Below are 15864 nucleotides of genomic sequence, written 5' to 3'. Positions count from 1 at the left end.
CATACAGTTATTCTGTAAATTTCAAACCGGATTTTAAGGGTATGTGATAGTTCTTATACCTTACCGACTGAGCAAATTTATTCTTTTTCTGTCTGTATTAAATAAACAAACGAACGAAAAGGGTTCAAATTTTGACGGTACATTGCTCTTTTGTAGTGGAATTCGGGAAACTTATTGATATCCCGAAAATCGTGAAAAAATGTGTGGTTTTTTGACACGTGTTACTATTCCCACATTTCCTGCATTTTAGGAGCCAAGAAGTGTATAGTTAAGTTTAAGAGAGGAGTAAAATGAGCCATCGTGAGACTGTTTCATGCAATGTTGAAGTCGCTAGACGGGAACTAGGAATTACAATAATTCCGTAATGCACCGTCGAAATTTGAACATTTTCCGTTCGTTTGTTTATTTAATATAAAAAGAAAAATGGTGAGCTTTCTCCCTCGGTAATGGTAGGAATACTATATGATCTTAACATCGTGATCACAACGGAAATGCGAGACTAATTCTTAGCCAATTACACATAGTTGATTCGTTTGTTGACAGTGGATAATTGTTGACTGGAAACGAAAAAAAATTGTGAAGTAATTTTATCAGTGTTAACACAATTGTGTATTAGATGTACATAATTCGAGACCGTTGAGTAAATGATTATTCCAAATTTTATAAGCTTTAAATAAAACTCGGATGTATATGTATACCGTCCGAATATATATACTTGAAGTTCAGCGCTTTCAGATAATTTTTTTTTTGATTTGTTAGGTTTGTGTTTCTTGAGGAAAATATGAATTTCATGTTGCATCTCAAGCTTGATTTTGAATTTTTGTTTTCTCATATTTGCATAATAAAATGCATTTTTCAGATTCTCGTTACTTTCTGTCTAAATTATATGTTACTGTGACGATGAAAAGATTGTAATATCATTTAGTAAAAATTACAGGAAGACTTCTGCCTTGAATCAACTTAAATGGTTATAATTTTTCAACGACACCAAATACGGCGAGTGAAATATCATTTTAAATGAATTAAATATTTCAATCGAACATAAAGATATTAGTAGATGCACAGACAAAAAGGATTTGTTTAACTAACTAAATATATTTGGCCAAAAGAAATTTATTGGAATTAACCAACGTGTATTTAAATCAAATGAAAAAAAAAAGTTTCAACAATTTCTGCTTAGTTGAGCTTAGCGAACTATTTACATAGTGGAGTTAGTTAGTTGACTCAAGCCGACTAGTGCTTGAATCAAATAAATGAAAGTATAGTTGACAAATCTAATATAGTTAACTTAGTAGCGTGGTTGAGTTCAGTCAACGAATAATAGTATATTTGAAAAATCGAATTTAGTTTAGAGTAGCAGATGATTTAGTAGGGGAAACCCAATTGAATCAATCAACACGTACTCGAGTTAACCCGATAACAGATTATTCAGGCACTCGCGCTTAGTTGAATCCGGTGAATGATTTAGTTGACAGAGCCAATTGAATCAACAAACGTCCTTTCGAATCAAATGAACAATACAATATTTAACAGTCGAATTTAATTAAGTACAGTAATGATTTATTTTTAGTTGATTCAGTTTTACGAGTATGTATATGACTTAAAATAAAAAGAAAAAAAAATTGGAGATCTGTTTTCTTCGACATACAACTAATTATCAATAGTTGTCGTATAGGTAGCGTTTTTGATAAGTTGCAATTGCTTTCATTACAATACAAACTTCAATTTTTTTTTTTTAAACAGCGATATTAAAATGTACAATCTTGTTTTCCCCTGGATTAATTATTTGGTACTTAAAACGTTTCTTTGTGGATTCATAAAACTAATAGATTTTTCGCGTCTATTGTTCTTTTGTTTAAAATGAAACTCCATATCGTATATACAATCGATCAAAATATTACCGATCAAGTCGATTTAATATTCACAATCAGTCAATGTAGTAGCAGCGACTAATCGAACTGAAGAAAGAGTTGTTTGAAATACCCGAGCCGTGAATTGATGTAATCAAATTTTTACTCATTTTAAGTAACTCGGTCAACTGAATAATTTTGCTGTCTCAAATATGTGATTATTGCGGAGCCCATGACTGTCGTATTTAGATCAGTGAAAGAATATTCACATCATCCAAGAAATATTTTTTTTCTCTGTGTGCATGTAATTCAAGCCCAAAAATCAATGAATTATTTCAAAGAGTTGGAAATTCGAACCATACCCAGAAATTGGTGGTCACATTCCCATCCCAAACGAGTATCGATATTACTGTACATCGTACGCTTATTTTGCAATGTGAATAACATTTCTTACTGATATCTATAGTCAATTCTATAATTGAAAAAATATATAGTCAATTTGATATTGTTCACATCAATAACAGAACCATATTTTCTTGTTCATTTTTACTGTCTTTGCAGAATTTTTGACATTCCTAATCGTGACGGTAATGATAGCAATGCAAATGATACCTAATATGAAGAATTCATATCGATGACAATGAGTATATAGTTTATTTAAAAGCCTAGTATTATCTATACTGCAAATGCCTTTCGCAATCTCACTAAGGAACGCTTCCATTGCATCCATTATTTGCAAATTGTATCACAAAGTCGATAAGTTTGATATTTTCCACTGGTACCCCGAGTCTTTAGTAAATTCAAGAGGCAGACAGACGCTATTGATATAACTGTTGGACGTCGGCCAGAATATTAACCACACAAGAATACAAGGATAATAATCGTTCATCTTATAATCTACTTTCTGAAAAATTTAGAATACCATTTGAAATTTGAATTTGATTTGATGTATGAAAAAAAAAGTTTACTTAAAAAAACGAAAGTTGTGTTGTCCAAAGCATTGTTTGATATCAAAAACAAAATTACGAATAAAATCAGTATTTCAGTAGTACCGATATTTCATGGGGATGAAATTTCATCCGCCAGTCACTGCAGTTAACGAAATGTTCCAGTCAAAAGAAATTTCACCATAACGACAGACCAAAGTACGTTGAAAAAAATATCGAGTTAATTGATTAAATATGCAGTTCAACCAATAATTCGGTCTAGACTTTACAGAAAACTGGTTATTCTTGTTGATCAAACATTTACAGATCAAATTAGCGTACAACTTAACTAAAACTGCTTGTATCCTCAAGGCATATTGTTTGAACCTTATGAAAAATAAATAAACTTATCATTGTCACCTAAACCTGGCGCAAAGAAAATAAACCATTCATAGACTAAAACAAACTTCAGATTAATATTAGTCAAGTGACTTAAACGATTTGAAGCGTCGTTTTTCCAGTTATATCATTACAATCTATTTACTACTGAAGAATCCTTGAAGAAATATAAACAATAACTTTCCCAGTATAATTTCTATCTGTGTGAGAATTAAAGAAAAGGAATGGAGATCGAAGTATTAGAAAGATGAGAATCGTAGAAAGCTCAGACGATATACATTTTAACGATTGTAAATTTTAGCTTGCCAATAATCTTACTCGTTCAGGCAATTTTTGAATTCGACTTTATCTTTCTAAATTTACAATTTCAAATACTCAGAGTTTGTACATTTCTAAAAGTCTGTTCAACGAATTTTCGCGCTTATGAAAATTCTCGAAACTTGTGAAACCCTGCGACAATCGATAGAGTGCAGTTCTCCGTTTCCGTGCGAGTATGCATGATTGTTGGGCGTTCTCCAGCTTCTACCCCGTTCTTCGGAAATCTGCCCGGCGTCAAACGGCGGTTTTACCGTTTGTTTGAATCTCTCTCCACTCAGTCACACGCCTTCAAAGACTTGTGGTGGGGGGGCGAAAGTATGCGCGCGCAGCTCGATACCACGCTGCCAACCGACCGGGCGGGCTGTACCCGCGTGTTTCGGATCCCATCAGTTTAGTGACTCTGAAACTTCTTGGCGGTAACGTCGTGCGTCGAACGATTTCCGTGTTTCCTTCAACACTCTGCTTATTTAAAACCCTGAATGAAATTACAACCAGATAACTGAAAGTAGCATGGGCACATCTGTAATTATTGATTCAGGAATCACCCGCGAGTAGAAAATTGGACGGGGTGAAAAATCGTGGACAAGGGTTGTTCCCCGTTGACCTAAAGTACTGAGTTCAAAATCCCAACCGATACCCTTCACGAACAGACTTCATCGAAGTTGACAAGTGACGGTAGTGTTTAGTGAAAGTGATCGGAAGGGTTTCGCCGATCAAAATGGGGTTCGTCACTTCGGTGGTCGTCCTGCTCGCGTTTTCGACGATCGTTTTATCGGAACCAAGCTTAGAAAGGACGCGGATTGCGATACCAAGGTGCTGCCGATCCGGCGAGACGCTGGTCGAAGGATCGGAGGGTGAAGTTGGCAGGTGCCAACCGACAAAAGCGAAGTGGCAGCCCTTGATATTCTCGCAGACGACCCTATCGCAAATCCCCATACCAGAGGACTGGGACATTCGAGAGAAAACGCGTCCGCACTGCGGAGTCGACAAGGTCCTGAGCTTCTACCCGAACTCGAAGACCCAACCGTTCATCTTCTTCGACAGTGGTCTCCTGATACTACACAGTGGTTCCGGGATGACCTACGACCCCAATAATTACTGCGCCGAAAACGATGCGTTGCTTCTCTGCAGAGGAAAGGAGGAACTGAAGCCGATGGTCTTCCAATGCTGTGGAATCGGGGCCACTTTGTCACAGGACAAATCGCAGTGCACCGTAATGCCGGAAAACTCTCCGGCCGATAGTTTCGTCGTACCGAACGCTACCAGTTACGATATTATATTGGATTTTCCTAACTGCGATCAGGCGGGAAATTATTCGGTAATCGGCGAGGTGACTGATGCATACATCATGAAAAATGGAACTCTAATTTACGATCATCTCAACATTCCTCCAGGACAGTTTTGCATCGAGAATACTTACGATATGAAATCGGTCAAGGTTATCGCTTGTACGGAACACGCTAAAGTCAGGTGAGTCACAGAGCGTTGGGTGAAACTCATCTGGAATTTTCGTTGCAAACCGGTATCTGAGTTCTCAGAATGTAGTCGGCCAAGGAACGATCGGACATCGTATGTTTATTTTGCGATCTTGAGGGTTTTTAAGGATGTACAGGACGTGTATAGAGTTTGCTGAAAATTTTGATCTAGCAAAAACATGACCAAACTCACGGAATTAAAAATGATTCTGAAACGGTCCCTGTGATCTAGAAATAAAATTCGTATGCATTGAATTTCAATTGTAGGAACTATATTATTATTAACAAAGTCAAGAAAATCACCTTTTTTCAGAAATAAGTGGTAGAGTAATGTTATTTCTCTGAAATTGTTGATACGATGAAAATTTTTTTACCAAGTTACGGAAAACTTTTTCATTTATATGCAACTAGATAAACTTAAGCGAGGAATTCTAAGCCTTCGTTTTATCATGTTTCTATTTAAACCACTTTATCGACTCGACTGTACATCCTTATTTCACCCGAAACATTCATCTTGAAAATACTCTTCATTTGCCAAAAAGCATATCATTAGTATACTATAATATTATACGAAGCTATTAATGATATGAATAAAGACGGCCTGTAGATATACATCAGAATATCAAAGACCTAAAGAATGTTTTCAGCTAGAGTATTTATATTCTTTATTGCATAGAAGACCCGTGTGTAAGACGTAATAAGTCCTCTGTAATCTGTAGTTGATTTTTCATCAGAATTTATTTCACTTTAGTATCTGATAAAGCTGCTGCTAGTATGATAAAAATAATTCCGTAGGTAAGTTCTGTCTTCCTCGATTCTTTGAAAGTATTATCTATACGTGAGATTTGATCAAATTTTTCGCTGCAAATTTGGCAAGATTGACTACTAGCTCGTCAATCTGACACAAGATTTTTCGTCACAAGAATCTTGAGACTATCGGATGTTTGGTAAATAAATTTCTATCGATGACGTTACACGGATCTATATTTTAGTACGATGTATTAAATATTGACACAAGACACGTGGCTCGAATTCAGGAATCAGCACAGAAAGGAGAAAAGAACATGTCATGTTTTATTCTTATAGGGATTGCATATTGCGGTTGAGTAAAGTTGGCAATATATGGTTATGTCGAAGATCGAGCTGATTCGGGAAATATGAAACTTGTATAACATGGTGAACAAAAAAGTTGGAATATGCGAAGGGTTTTACGACTTCCGCGGTGTGTTTTATATGTTTTCCGACAACCCTATTTGCAAGTTGTCCGTTCAAAAAGGGGGTCGGAAATCGAAGTCGATTACAGAAAGACTCTTTTGGTATCATCGTAAAACAGGTTTTAAATCATTCCTCTGAGGAATAGATAATCGTAACGGGTTTCAGCCTGCATCAGACCACGTTAAACGTCGCTTATTTTGACTATTATGAATGTCGACGCATCACTGATGTCAAAATACCACAGTCAGTGCAATTCTACATGCAATTCAAATGTCCAGAAAAAGATTCGTTGTTCTACGCAACAATAATACCGATAAATGTACGTATTCCTATAATTGAATTACCTCTTATTGTAGGAATACATTTCCTGGAATTAATTTTCAGATAGTTTTCAAAATAAGTGATATTTCACTCAGCTAGTAAAGACATTTCATTTTCCTGATTCTCATATCTGTAAACATCAAGTCCTTATGCAATTTGCTTTACATCAAATTTCCGGTGTGAAAGAAGCGACCGATTCATTTTTGATTATATAGGCGATTTGGAAAATCGTTAGTATTCGTTACTGCCGAGCAGCTCAGAAACCGTTACTCTATAATCTCGATACTGTATACTATACGCCTAGCAGTTCCATACGCAGTTGCGCCAGGAATCGCAACAGCCCAACGTGATGCGATACTCTTTATAAGCTGTAGGTACATGAGAAAAGAAAGTAAACGTAGCACCCAATGCCACTAGACACTTTCGCGAACGGTACACTCTGGACTTTACACATAGTATTAGCATAACGGTAAAACTAAAGAGAAAATGCGATTAATATCTCGGATCCAAAATACAATATCTCAGTGAAATTGTCTTGGTTATTTAAATAAATGTATCAACAAGCTTGCTACAGGAGTTTCGTTTTTCCTTGTTGAATGTATGTACCTACGAACATACAAATCGGATGAATTAATAACGATAAGTAGTGTCGATACATTTTTTAATTAGTGAAAAGTATTTTTCCACTCGCACATAGGTTGCAAATTTAATTGAAAAAATCTTACCTCATAAATTGTAGTAGCATTAAAGCTTTCAGAAAATTTGCAAAAACAAAATCACCGATAGTTATTGAAAACCAGAAAGATTCCAGGTAAATCGTTTCGTCGATTACACGTCAGGTATAACGTGTCTCACAATTCACAAACTATACGAGCGATAAAGAATTTGGAATTGAAATAAACATTTATAGTTGATTTTTTTCACAAACAGCAATCGTCGAAAATATCTCGATCACCGATTTTCAAAATACCTGTATAACACAGTTACAGCGCAGTTCGCAATCATTTGATTATATTTTCGGTTTTATAACATCGAGATCGAAAGACAGGATATACGTTATACCTAGTATGTATCGTACAACGTGTGTATCGACCCACTTAAACCGGGATCGACGGTTATTCTTATCGATATTGTGTAGACGTATACGGTAATAAATTATTTTATTTCTCTCCAACATTCTTCCGAAAGCAAACATTCCGAGAAAGCAGGATTAGATGACGGCATCTCTTATTCTGCGTATTTTAAAAATAATTTCAGTATGTTCTGGAGATCATGTTATTATACCTATGTATGTTAGAGAGGATCGCGATACACATACGAGATGAGGTTAAATTCGTTACACTTGCTTCCTACGCAAAGGCTGAAACCAAAAATACTAGCGACAACAAACCAACATGTCTCTGTATAAATCTAATAGAATACATTATACATATACGTGAAAAAAAAAATAAGAAACGGAGTGAGGTAAACCACATCCCTAGACACACCTTGCAAGTCGAGTAAAATAGTCTATGTATATCTCATTCGCACACCTTTGAATTTGTCGAATGTCAGAAATATAAACTTACGTACTTTAGACGAGGAACCAACGTACACTCTTGAACAAGAATACGACGGTTCGGCTTTCACCTGTCAAAACTTACGTTCCTACATGCATTCGTCAAAAGCAGGTGAACCGCGATCTGCAAAGTCATCGGCATAATACTGAAACACCGGCGAAATAAGAAAACAATAAACAGCATGATAATTATTTTTTTGCTAGCACCATGCAAGCTTAGCAAATAAATTTGTACTTTTTTCAACGCATCACATTCATTCTCGTATCGTTACGATATTTGTAGTCAGTTTTTTTTCTTTTTGACAAAGTAGGAATTCGCAACGACATATTGAGATAAAGTAAAATGATTAATTTTCAATTTTACAATAACCTTAAACGTGTTAAATTTTTGATGTACAGACTTGTTCTGAAAATTCATCGTACTCTCACGTCACAAATTTCAACCTCATATATTTTTTTTGTTCAAGCAATCCATCATTTTCCGTTACATGAGGCTTTCTTATTAATTCGACAACTTCTCTAAATGTTAAAGTTTCCATCTCTACTTTCGGTTTTTATGGAAAAAATGTGTGTATGTATGTATAAACAAATTATCTGCTGAAACAATTGCAAATCGGATAATGATTTGGGAATTTGTCATCCGAGAAAATGTATTTTGAAAGGAATGTATCCATTTCTTGGATGAGTGTGAGAGATAAAAATATTTTACAAATTCTGAATTTCATGAAAACATCTGATTCAGATAAAATAATCCTAAAAAAAAAAAAATCAATTTTGATAGAAACGGTCCAAACGTTTTGGACCTTGATTACCATTAGCTTGATCATTCTGACTCTCTAAAAATGATTAAAAATATTTTTCAATCAGATTTCTATGACACAGTTAATGCCCAAAACCGCTACGCTACTGGACACATTTTTTTTCTAAATTTTCCTATGACGTCTACTGGATAAATCTCACGTCCGATAGAGCAACTGATGCAAAGGATCAATGTTCGTCTATGACAATTATTAGCTATGCAATTAATGTCGTAGTAACGTTCCACTTGACCTGCACGCAGCCTCGATGGCAAGAAATTAATTGAAATACTTGCTTTTCTATTAAGGTTTGCAAACTCTTCTACGACATCTTTAACACGTTACTCAAGGACTTGTCGTACAATAAATACAACTGAGATCCAATGCGAAAGAAAGAGACGCTGATTCTTTCTGGCACGCATGTGATGCCGCATGGATCAATCAAAAGATCGTTAAAATCCCTCGAAGTATCATTTTCTTTTCTCTCTGGCATAATCAATCACGCAACTTTCCTCGCACGATCGCTGATCCAAACTGATCATCAACGACCCTTGCAGAGCGCCGCAATCTCCTGCTCTACCAACCAGCTTCAGCTCTCGTCGTTATCTCGCTTTACGATATCCTATTAATCTTTATACATGCTTTCCAATCAAATATTCAGCTCGATCGATCAACTTTAGTACACTCAATTGCTGTCCGGATTTAAAGCCGGCATACCAACTTTTACCATGGATGTTTAAGATCGCAGCAAAACTTCGAAGAGATTTAGATTTTTCTCTCTATCCCCATGAAAACAGTTTCTTTATCAGTTTCTCCGGAATTCAAAATAAAATGGTTATTTTCTGCAAGGAAAAAGCGAATCCTGTAGTATAGTAACCACTTATACTGTCAACATATTGAGGTCAACAATATTTATTTCTCAGGTTTGTGTACCTATAAATTCCGTCGTTTCAGCTGAATTCGCTGAAACGTTGGAGTTGCGAAATTCCTATCCATATATAAGGTTAAAATTTTGATTGCCTGCTACATGACGAAACATTTTTGGCCATGACGGTCTTGACGTCGAGTAGTTTCTGGAATTTTCATAAAATTTCATGCGAATTCACAGACGAGAATCTGAATACCTACCTACATAATGATTTATGCAGATCCTATTATCCGCTCGTTGAACATTAGTTTCGCAATTATAGCGATTCCGTTATCTCTGTTTGCGCCGAGGTATTTACGCTAGTTTGTGCGGTCTGCCATTATATTAACTCTCCAAGGACTGTAAACCATTTTCTCATTTGATTCTCTGCGATGAACTGACCCGCATATTGGTACTCATTTAACAAAATGTACATATTTACAATTGGCATAACTTCGACCATGTCGAGCCTCTTCAACCTTCAGTGAATTTTATGATACCCGTATTTTTTTCTAGCTGAAAACACTAATTTTTGTATCGCAGTAACATTTTCCTAGAGCACGACTTTGTCTTCAATAAATTCACAGCTTATTTTTCATGGGAAAAATATAATTAACCAATCTTGTTTTAGGTGTTACTGTAGTAAAAGTAACAGGTAACATATTTTTGAACCAACTTTTCATTATCAAAATTATTTACCCAATATGGTTAAATGTTCTAACGACAACCACTACTGACTGACATACGTCCCTACCTCCTTCGTATCTTGATTTACTCTGGGGAATAAGCAATAAAATCTAACGAGTCCTTAACGTCCTGATTACAGGGCTGCAATCGACCAGGAAACTAGCCCACACTACACACTATATGCGGTCGGATTCCTGATCAGCGTTGTATTCCTGGCGGCCACCCTTGCAGCCGGATGGCTGTTGCCAACAGCCCACCATGTCCTCCACTGGCGGTGCCAGACACAGCACGTTGTCTGCCTGATGCTGGCCGACCTTCTCATGGCCATCATATACCTCGGCAGCAAGTCGCTACATCCGAATGCCTGCAAATCCATAGGTGAGTAGAGATTATCCTTCAACATTCGGCTCCTCGTTATCCTTTGGACTTGATACCAACCGTTGGAATTCCAATTCCAATATCTTTTTCAATCTTTCAAAATTGTTAGGAAAATTATATATCAGGACGTGTTCTGTAAGGTAAGACTTTGCAGACGCGCTATGCTCGCGAAAGACAGAAACTTGTGAAGCCCTGCAACTGACATCGTGGCAAACTACGATAGCAATATTCGAAACCCCATCGAACTTGTGCATTATTTCATCTGCCGGGGTGCAAAATCACAGTTTCGGAACATCGTTTCACTCCTGCAATATTCCGAGAGGAAATTTGGTTTTGTGTAGAGTAAGGGTACCACGAGTCCATGACACGAAGCTGCGATTACCAGATCACAGTTTGCCATCTGCTATTTCCTATTCTGAAATTTCCGTGTCATACGGTATGTTGCGGCGGAAATTGGTCTGACGTAGACCGAGCGGATGCAGTCCACTTTGCAAACAATTGTTGCAAGTTGTTCACCGGTCCGCAACTGCAGCTTAAATGTTATCATCATCAGATCAGACTTTTGCCGGAGTGACTTATCTCTCCAGAAATCAGATTCATTTCTGTAACTCTGGACTCTTCATTTACTCGGTGGAACAGATGCCCATGTGCTACTTCCGGTCGTGTGGAGAGCTTTTAACGCATAGCGTTTCCTGCATTTAACCCAGAAGCGTCACGGACCTTTCTTGCCTATGGTGAATTGGGTAGAGAATTGATGTAGAGTATCTAATTCTGTTAGGATATTCGAATCATTCTACTGGTGACATTTTTAAAGACGTAACCGTTTTTTTTTTCACTATAAAATTCTTCGTTTCTCCGTGAATATGTCGGCTGGTTTTCTTACAAAGATGCTTTGCTTAGTGTGATCACGGAAAAAATTCGCCAGATGGGAATGCACTGATGGCAGCGGTCGGGATACGGGGACGAGGTCAGGTACCTGAACTTGGATAGTTCTAATCTTGAGAATGAATATATAGACGATTCGCAATTTTCTCGTAAAGAAATAAGGATACCACCACCCCATAATCATAGCGATGGATGTAAGGAAGACCCGTAATTCCATAGCATGCCAGAATTAAACCTCCTTGTTTGTCTCTATGTAATTTGATATGTAATCAGAAAGGCTACGAACAAGGGTAATGGAAATTCTAGCCGAAGCTGTGATTTGGAGTGCGGAGTAACACTTGGGGGAAACTGATATAACGGTACGTCACTCGATATACTCCGTGAAATTCCGGCATGTATGGGTTATCCAATATTTTCTCAAATCATCCGTGAGTGTATGTTACAATTTTGTATATCCTCAACGTCGTCAGCAGCATACGCGGCAATTTTTATCCATGCCCACACGTCGTGGCTCTTCGTGACACAGACATATTACAGAGAGGTGAAAAAGAAGGGTTTGGAAGCTGGGAATTAATTGCGTCAATCTAAAACGTTCGCTGCTCTGAACCTTTTTACCAATATTTCAAATACCCAGAACCACGCAAACCAGATTATCTCTCTAAAACTCTCATCACTTGCATCTTCTCTCGACTTTTAAGTATATTTCTCGAAGCGGTCAAATGCATTTTGGTATATTCTTGGCAAACCACTTTCCGTTTTTTCACCCCTCGGCTGTTCGACCTTTTCCATCGTTCTTTGTTACTTAAAAAAATATCTACCATCACTGCCTTAGTGCACATGGATGCCACTAAACCAGCAAAAGTAATGGGCTTCAGATGTGCGACCGCAACACCCGCATAAGGGAAAGATGCGGTTATAATCCCCACAATGAGGCGAAGATTTGTGCCGCTGTCCATAGACGGGAGATGATATCGTTTTATTTATACTGGATAATGAGTTCTTGGAAATTAACGAGAAGACGGGCTGTGACTGATTAGTATGAAACGAATTTTCTTTTTTTTTCTTTTTTCCTTACGATTGGTACTTACACCAGTGAGATATAATTATTTTACATCGTCATTGAATTGAATTTAAGAGGAGTTGATCTGTGGCGGGCACATGTAAAAACAATTACTCGAACAAATGGTAATTGATTATTAAAGAAAACGTCACTCGTGATCATTTCCCACGGTAATGCAACGATGTGTAGTAATAATATGTGACAATGTGTAAGACATGAAATATATTAACGCTCGTGAAAGCGTTCGAGTGGCATAGAGTATGTGCCACGCTTTCGTTTCTGATGCACATATCAATGAGCTGAGTCAGGCGTAATAGTGATTCTCATCATATCTTCGCGCTCAAACCTGTCTTGTGAAAATTCTGTAATCATTCCGAGACTTGATAATTACAAAATCATTTGCCAAACGGTCTCATGATTGTAATTCAGAAAAAGGTTAAAACGAGGTGAGACTAAAACAATCGTAGATCACCAGTTTGCTGATTTTTTCACTCACAGCACACAGTGATGATTGCTGAATCGTTCACATCTTCTAACACCATTTTTCGTAACATCGTTCACCCACGCACGGGTTTCGTTTTATGTAATAGGTGAGAAACTCGTAGTCGAAAATAAATAATTATAATAAATTTAGAGACAGTGACTCAGAGAAGCCTAATCGAATGTCTCGGTTAGAATTTTCGAACTTTTTGCACTTCTTTCGTCACACGGAATGACGTATTTTTTGCGAAGCGATTCATTATCAGGAGAAATTAATGCACACGATATAACGTGGATAATGTATCTATTATTGCACTTGTGGCCTGTAATTTGTACCATGCAAGTAACGTGTATGTATACACGACGACGTTCAGAGTCTATAATGGGTGCGGTCCAATTATTTCGTTAGACTAGTGCTCGATTGGTCTTTGCAGCGTCCTTGACGGGAATTATTTCACTCGATTCTTACTCACTTCAAAAGTATATTTATGCCGATAATACGACCAGGCGAGACTAGCACCAACAGCACCCGTAATAATTTCACGGAAAAAATATCTGCTCTCAAGTCTGCTGGATTTCGGAGTTTGTTCCAAAGGATTGACAAAATTTTCAGTCAATTGTCCGAAAGTTCTTTATTTCCTCTGTTATTCCATGTCTGTGATTATACGTGTAAAATCACATCTTTGGACGTTTCGATTCTCATAGTTCTTTGCAGAATGTTACAAGTATACAATATTCAAAACATAGTCTTCATCGTGCTTGCGACGTTCGTCATTCGCTAACACATTTTCCTTTTTTTTTTTTTTTTTTTCATCAACAACTCATGCAAAGTATTACAAATTTTTTTTCAATATCTAACCGCTTCTGCTTACTTCACGATATTAGGGAATAAATTTTTAATACCATAAAACCGACATAAATAGGTGAAAATCTGATGAACAATAATTCGGAAAATGGTCTGTCCGTGAAAACTTTTAAAACTTTGCGTCAATATATTCAGTTTCATGTATAACGAAGAATAGATGATTGAACGTTATTTTTTGTCACATGAATCACAAGAACGTCTGAGATATGCAAGAAGAAAAGAGTGGCTTGCGCTCGTAAAAAGCTCAAATCCGTGTAAGTAAAAAGCGAATCCATGCAGCCCTCTGCGTTGCATTGTAGGCGCCAACTCTTGAATCTTCATAAACGCTCAATTATTTCTCTCGACTCGTTGATGTATTCTTAGCAGCTCGAGCACTGCTGAGAAGCGCAGCGCACAAGCACGCTGTACACGCATTTATATACGTGCGTATGTATGTACATATATACATTATATACATAAAATAAGCCTCTTCCTCGACGCCTAGCAGAAGCCTACAGCTCCAATCTTTCAGCCACTCAAAAACGGTTCGGCTTCATTTCTGGCTTGACTGATTCTGGTTTGGCTCTAGTTCGTTGTAATCATGGATTTTGATAAGAAACTGTCGCCTAGGTTCACTTGGCCTCTGTATAGCGCCATCAAGAATGAGTCGTTCATCACGAATGTAGCCTCTTATTGCATTGAGGACAATCTCTGCTTGTGTCTAGCGTATATAGGACTTTGTTGTGGTTTATTTTCTAAACCGTTTTTCTGGAAAATGATTGTTGTAAATGTTTCCGGAAATGGTAATGTTAGAATTTTTTATTGCACGGCAAATTACTGGAATTTATAACCCTTAGCGTAACTGTAACACAATGAAATAATGGAGGATATAAGATATAAATGCGAATATTTTTGTCTTATGTTTAAACATTTTTTGATTTTTACTTGTTAACCTGGTTTCTGCAATTCAACAATTAAGCAAGTTTACCAATTCGTTAGTAAAAATAACACCCTGAGATGGCAACAATTAGCGGAACTCGCCGCCTGAGTTGTCAACTCAAACTGCGTCCAACGAAATTCTCCGAAAATTTAAGACAGAGAACGTTGACCTTTAAAAATAAGAAGCACAGTAAGCATTGTGATTATAAAAACTGTGCATCGATTATATTATCGGGATAGTTGAAACAAGAGAGCAGGACTAAGATAAATCAGGTCAACAACAGCAATTTTTGATAACTCAAAACGACAAAATCTTTATTCGTGAGAGTCCCCACAGGTTGAAACATTGAGAATAAACGAAACCGATGAGCAACGAAGTCATTTCAAGTTCATGGCAGTGACTTTGAATGTTTTCGTTTCAGTTGACTTGAGCATGACGAATGCTGGCGTTAAGATACAGTTTGCCAAAAAATGTTGCGGTAGTCTTAATTGCGTATATATATATATATATATATATATACGTCGTCTATAGATGTAATGTGCTATGTCTTTTTTTTTTAGTTCTACTCGAGGTCACCGATCTTGAAAGACGTTGAATAGAGGTTCGTTGAACTTGTCGCAGCAATTAGCATTTGATGCCGCAGACTTTGAGAATAGAAAATGACGTCCTCCTTAATTTTTTTCACAATTGCGACGAAAGGTCAGGCAGAATTGGTCCATTCTTTAATAACAATCTGCACAGAAATGAGTCAAGGTTATTGTACAGTTCATTGAACGTCCAAAACTGAAGAGGTACTTCCAATCTACTTTTCTAGTCCTTGATTA

General features: G+C 37.0%; 1 protein-coding gene across 1 annotated transcript in view; it reads left to right on the top strand.

Moving 5' to 3' along the window:
- The first annotated feature begins 4189 nt into the window (after positions 1-4189).
- LOC124410232 (probable G-protein coupled receptor Mth-like 1) overlaps positions 4190-15864 on the top strand; it is a 103561-nt gene continuing 91886 nt past the window's right edge. Inside the window, exons 1-2 of the mRNA XM_046888445.1 lie at positions 4190-4963; positions 10593-10831. Of these exons, the coding sequence (XP_046744401.1) occupies positions 4212-4963; positions 10593-10831 (991 nt within the window). The 5' untranslated portion in view covers positions 4190-4211. The remainder of the gene's footprint in view (positions 4964-10592; positions 10832-15864) is intronic.

This window comes from Diprion similis, chromosome 9 (assembly GCF_021155765.1).
Source record: "Diprion similis isolate iyDipSimi1 chromosome 9, iyDipSimi1.1, whole genome shotgun sequence".
Classification (NCBI taxonomy): Eukaryota; Metazoa; Arthropoda; class Insecta; order Hymenoptera; family Diprionidae; genus Diprion; species Diprion similis.
This window is presented reverse-complemented; position numbering and strand designations above follow the sequence as displayed.